General features: G+C 55.9%; 1 protein-coding gene across 2 annotated transcripts; it reads right to left on the bottom strand.

The window, feature by feature from the left end:
- Positions 1–2,295: 2,295 nt before the first annotated feature.
- Positions 2,296–3,959, bottom strand: KCNJ9 (potassium inwardly rectifying channel subfamily J member 9). 2 transcript variants are annotated; one of them, XM_058160343.1, is made up of 3 exons: positions 3,915–3,959; positions 3,026–3,845; positions 2,296–2,603 (listed from the first exon to the last, which is right to left on the bottom strand). In XM_058160343.1, the coding sequence occupies exons 1-3, from the start codon at positions 3,957–3,959 to the stop codon at positions 2,296–2,298; spliced, it is 1,173 nt and encodes a 390-aa protein (XP_058016326.1). The 2 variants fall into 2 exon arrangements, with proteins under 2 accessions (XP_058016326.1, XP_058016325.1); XM_058160342.1 differs by having other exon boundaries at positions 3,026–3,959.
- Between the last annotated feature and the right edge of the window lie 1,183 nt (positions 3,960–5,142).

The following is a 5,142-nucleotide window of genomic DNA, read 5'->3' as shown; positions in this document are numbered from 1 at the left end:
CTAAAAGAAAACACCGGGAGCCACAAACCTGGGTGGGTGTGGCCAACTTGACTGTCATTCACTTCCACCAGTCACAAGACACCCACACCCACACACCCAGCCACACCTGCCCAGCCGGTCATTAGGGCAGAGAACCGGTTGTTAAATACCGGAAACCACAAAACCCTTTTGACATCTCTTTCTCTCTCCCTCCCCCCTCCCTCTTCCACGCCCCCATATCTCTTTGTCTCTGCCCCGTTCGCTTCTCCATCCCCAACTGTCGCCCTTACCTTCTCGGGCCAGGGGAAGGAGAGACTGGGAGAGGAGGGCGAGGGGTGGGGCAAGCCAGTGGTGGGATCACCCAACGACGGAGCCACAACAGAGTGCCCGAAGAGCTGCATGCGGCTCTGGAACTGCAGGTTGCTGACACTTGTTCTAGGCCTAGAATTTTCTTGCAAGGGCTTTGGGGCCATGGGGGGGGGTCTCCCCAAACTTTGGCCCCATCGTGGCTTTTCAGCCTGATATCTTTTGTTCTGCGGGCCCCTTGGAGAAGCTGCACTACCCTTCCCTGGCCAGGAGCAAGAGGGGGCGCTGCAGGGTAGCAAAACTGCAGCTATGAAAGGCTGCTCAAAATGCTAAACTGGCTTTTAGGCAATCCAACCCTCCCCCCCTCCCCCCCCGCCTCCATTTTCCAGTGTAAACTCTCCTGTAAACCATCTTCCTTTGGCCACTTTCCAGAAAGATCTGCCTAGTTTTGAGCATGAAATGCTGAGGGAGGAGAAGAGACAAGCCCCATTCATTCCATGTGCTGGGGAGGCATTCCCCCCCCCCCCACATCCCCAGTCTGCAATAGGGCCATGTGGTGAGGAAGCCCTTTGGGCCTCTGGAGAGAAAAGGGGATAAAGACCCCTTTAGGATCTTCAGGATCTTAGGAATGGGAGGGGGATGGCGGGTAACAATTTGAAAGTAAAATCATTCCGGGGTTTCATCAGCTCCCCTGAGACAAGGGGAGCCCACAAATATTTGATACGCCACCCGTGTGTCTTATTTTCTGAGCTCCAAACCTGAGTGACCCTATTGGGGCTTTTGAGTTTCCTATACAAATATATGCAGACACACAATTCCTTGGTTGCACAACTCATCTAGTAAGGTTTATTTCAAAATATTGAATGTCGCTATATCTCTTGGTCTGTACCATAAATCAACCCCCCCCCCACACCATTTTCTTGTCCTGTGGGGAAAACAGCCAGCCATGCGGGGACTGCTGCAGAGGTGGGTTTCAGCAGGTTCTGACCAGTTCTGGAGAACCGGTAGTGGAAATTTTGAGTAGTTCGGAGAACCGGTAGTAAAAATTCTGGCTGGCCCCGCCCCCATCTATTCTCTGCCTCCCAAGTCCCAGCTGATCGGGAGGAAATGGAGATTTTACAGTATCCTTCCCCTGGAGTGGGGTAGGAGTGGAGCTTTTACAGTATCCTTCCCCTGCCACGCCTACTAAGCCATGCCACACCCACAGAACCAGTAGTAAAAAACTTTGAAACCCATCCCTGGTCTGCTGGGCAGAGAAAACTGGCTAATTGCGCGGGGTCGCATTTCTCCCTGCATCCCCCTCGGGGCCTCCGTAGTCTTTGGCATGCCCAAAGTGAACTGTGCAGTGTGTTTTTTTTAAAAAAAAAGTTGCCTAAATTGTGCAAAAGTGTGCCTGCTTGGAAACCTAATGGTCTCCGGAGCAGGGGGGGGAGCTGAGCGGGGTGGGGGGGGTGTCAAGGAGAGCAGGCAGGGCGTTCATGGTCCTGACCGATTGTCTTCACTGCCTCCTTGTTTGTGCAGCCACCTCTTCACACCCTCCCTCATCGTCCCCCAATTGCCCCCAGGCTGTTCCTTTGTTGCACTCTCTTCCCCCATTTGAGCTCAGGAAGCTAAGCAGGGTCAGGTCCGACTAGGGCTTGCATGGAAGACCACCTGCGCTTGGGGCTCAGCTGGGAAGCCCAGGAAGCAGGAAGGGCCAAAGCCCACTTGGTCTCAGTGCTGAGAAAACCACAAGGGCACATCTGTGGAGCCCCGCTTCCCTCCAAAGGCCTCATCTTTCCTAGCAATGGGTCTGGACCTCCCATTGAATATGGTTTCCAGTTCCACGTTGCCTCCTGATGGCTTCGGTTGCCCATGGGCACTTTCAGGAACAGCTTCTCGGTTGAGTCCCTCTTGCACAGTCTGTGCTGATAACCCACAAGGTCAAACCGGCTGGAGGGTTTCACCTGCCCAGATGGCTCCGCTGCCCTCTCTGGGCGCCTTGTGCCACAGCCCAGGCTTCCTGGTCTTTTAGACCTTGGACTCGCTCTCGGTGCTGGTGAGGTTCCCGTTCCTCTCTTTCTCCCCCTTCTCTGTCCCCTCCTCCACCTTCTCATCCAGCCGGCTGGGGATGGACCAGTACAGGTGGGCATCCATGCGAGCTGCAGCTTCTGCCATCTCCCGGGCGCTGCAGCTGGGTGTAGGCACCTCGAAGGTCTGGTGAAAGCTGTTATAATCCACCTCATAAAATCCATCCTCCAAGCTGAGGACTGACATGAAGCGATGTCCCCACAGGACCTCGTCCACCAGGTAGGAGCTCCGGGCTTGGCACGTCATCCCTGCAGGGGAATCGGGGACATTTGGGTAGGGGGAGCAGGACAAGGATGAGCTACCAGTTCATATACATTAATTTCCAATACGCCCATCTAATCCTAATTCTGCTGTCCTGAACCCACTGGGAAGGGCCCTTCTTTTGACACCCATCTGACGCTGGGGGCTCTTTCCAAAGCCGTCTCGATGGAGGGTATGAATTCAGCAAGAAAACAGGCCACACACAACCGCAGGCACATGGCTAGGAGTGGCTGGGGAGAGGGGGGGAAACCAAGCCAAAACCCCTTTGCTTGAAAAAGGGGGTACACCTGAGCTGAACTGGCCAGCTCTCCTCCCTGCCCCCCTTCAGAAAGCTGCTTCTGCATCCCTGGCCTCTTGGCAGCTTTCTCAGCAGGGAGCCCGGAGACCTGCTCAGCCCCCACCCACCTACCTGTGGCCTCCACCATCCCTTCGAGAATGACCACGATCTCAAATTCGTCCTTCCGCAGCTGTTCCTTGGACACCTCCCAGAAGGGGCTCTGCTCGTTGATCTCGTGGCTGATGATCAGCGGGGAGACCAGGAAGAGGCGGTCGTCGCCCGTCTCGAAGCCCACGCTGATGTCCGTCTGGTTGAGGGGGATGAACTCCCCTTCTTGGGTCTGCTTGGACTTGATAAGCTTGGCCCGGATTGAGGCCTCCACGATGTGGGAGTTGCGCAGGTCCCCTACCCGGAACATGAGGCAGAGGTGGTCATCCCGCAGCGAGATGACGGCATGGGAGGAAAACACCAGGGTCTCCGCCCGCTTGTTGGGCTGGGAGATCTTGACGAACATGCAGCCCACCATGAAGGCGTTCACCATGGAGCCCAGGATGGCCTGCAGCAGGAGCAGCACGATGCCCTCGGGGCACTTGTCGGTGATGACCCGGTGCCCGTAGCCGATGGTGGTCTCGGTCTCGATGGAGAAGAGGAAGGCGGAGACGAAGCCATTGAGGTTGTTGACGCAGGGGGTCCAGGCATCGTCTCCCAGGTGGTCCAGGTCACCCCGGCAGTAGGCGATGAACCACCAGATGAGGCCGAAGAAGAGCCAGGTGACCGCATAGGCCAGGATGAAGACCAGCAGGCTGAAGCGCCACTTCAGGTCCACCAGAGTGGTGAAGATGTCGGTCAGATAGCGGTAGGTTTCCCGCACATTCCCGTGCTGGACGTTGCACTTGCCGTCCTTCTCCACATAGCGCTGGCGCCCTCGCTTCTTCTCGGCCTTCTCGGGGCCCTCGCCCAGGCGCCGCAAGGCCGCCGACTTGACCGGCTGTGAGGGGAGGGGCGCTTTCCCTTCAGAGACGGGGGTCTTGGGGATGGCAGGGAAAGCCGAGTTGTCTTTGGCCATCGTAGAGCTGGGTGTCCTCCGGATCTACAAGGAAAGCTGGGCCGGAGCCCACAGTAAGGAGTGCAGCACGGAGGAAGCCCAGAGACTGTGCAGAGAAAGAATTTCTCTAGGGCAAAACTGAGCGTTATTAAGCCGCTTTGGGGAGCAGATATCAAGTTAAAACCCATGGCTGGTCTGGTTGGGGGGGGGTGAAAAGAGGGGTGGTGACCCCTTTTGGACGGTGCCCACCTGGGAAGGGGAGCTTGAGAATTGGACCATGTGCCCAGGAGGCTTCTGGGTGTCTGTGACACCCAGAGAGTGTTTGTGCAAAACACGGACTCATCAGCTGACTATGTGTGTTGGCTTTGCACAATTGCAAGCAAACGGAGCACAGAAACCACCCCCACTTCACATGCGCACAGCCCTTCTGTGCATCTTTGCTGAGCATTTCAAAATCTGCAAATGGTTTGGGAGTGGAGAGCAGAGGCAGAGCAAGAAGCAAATCCTGCCAGTGCCTAAGGGCCTGGGGGGGGAGGGGGGGATGTTTGCTCGGTCTGTTGTTTTCCAGGAGCTAGGCTAGGCTGTTCTGCTGCAGGGCCAGCCCTTGCCGCCACACTTCCTGTGAGGCAAGTAGAAGGGAAGGCGGAGGGCACCTCCAGCAGCCGAGAAAACTACCCAGATGGCCTTCTCCAATTAAGAGGCGGGCTATTTTTAAACAGTGCCCACACTGTGAAACTGATTGATGTTGCGCCATTTAAATGAGCAAAGATTCTCCTCATCTGTAAATATTCTCCAGGCTGTTTCCTTGGCAGGGAGGGGGCAGGGAGTGACCCTTGAGCCTATCTGAAAGATTCCGGTGGAGAACGAAAGAGAGGGCTGGGTGTGCAGAAGGAACTGAGGAAAGGAGGCTTCTTCCCTCCTCCTTGAATTCAGCTTATCTAGAGACTCTGCTGGGTCACAGGTTCTGGGAGAGCTGATCGACACCTGCTTTCAGACCAGTTTCTTGGGTATAAAGTGGAAATCGGCCAAACCCACAGAGGAGAAAGGGGACAATCCTGCTGTGATGGGCCGAGTGGAACTCCAGGGCTGGAGTCTATCTGTCTGGAAGGAGAGGAGGCAGCCTGCGAAATGTTCCCAGATTCTCCTCTTGTTCAGGGACCTTAGAAGAGAATTTGCTTGGCTGCTGTGGGAACAAGGGCCTGTT

The sequence above is a fragment of the Ahaetulla prasina genome, chromosome 17 (genome assembly GCF_028640845.1).
Source record: "Ahaetulla prasina isolate Xishuangbanna chromosome 17, ASM2864084v1, whole genome shotgun sequence".
Lineage (NCBI taxonomy): Eukaryota > Metazoa > Chordata > Lepidosauria > Squamata > Colubridae > Ahaetulla > Ahaetulla prasina.
The sequence above is the reverse complement of the archived record's forward strand: the minus strand, read 5'-3'. Positions and strand labels throughout refer to the sequence as shown.

Bases quoted from the DNA above. Each gene is read 5' to 3' on its own strand.
- KCNJ9 (XM_058160342.1), bottom strand. From the start codon at position 3,959: ATGGCCAAAGACAACTCGGCTTTCCCTGCCATCCCCAAGACCCCCGTC. The intron at 2,604-3,025 runs GTAGGTGGGTGG...ATTCCCCTGCAG, and splicing joins AGGGATGGTGGAGGCCACAG to GGATGACGTGCCAAGCCCGG.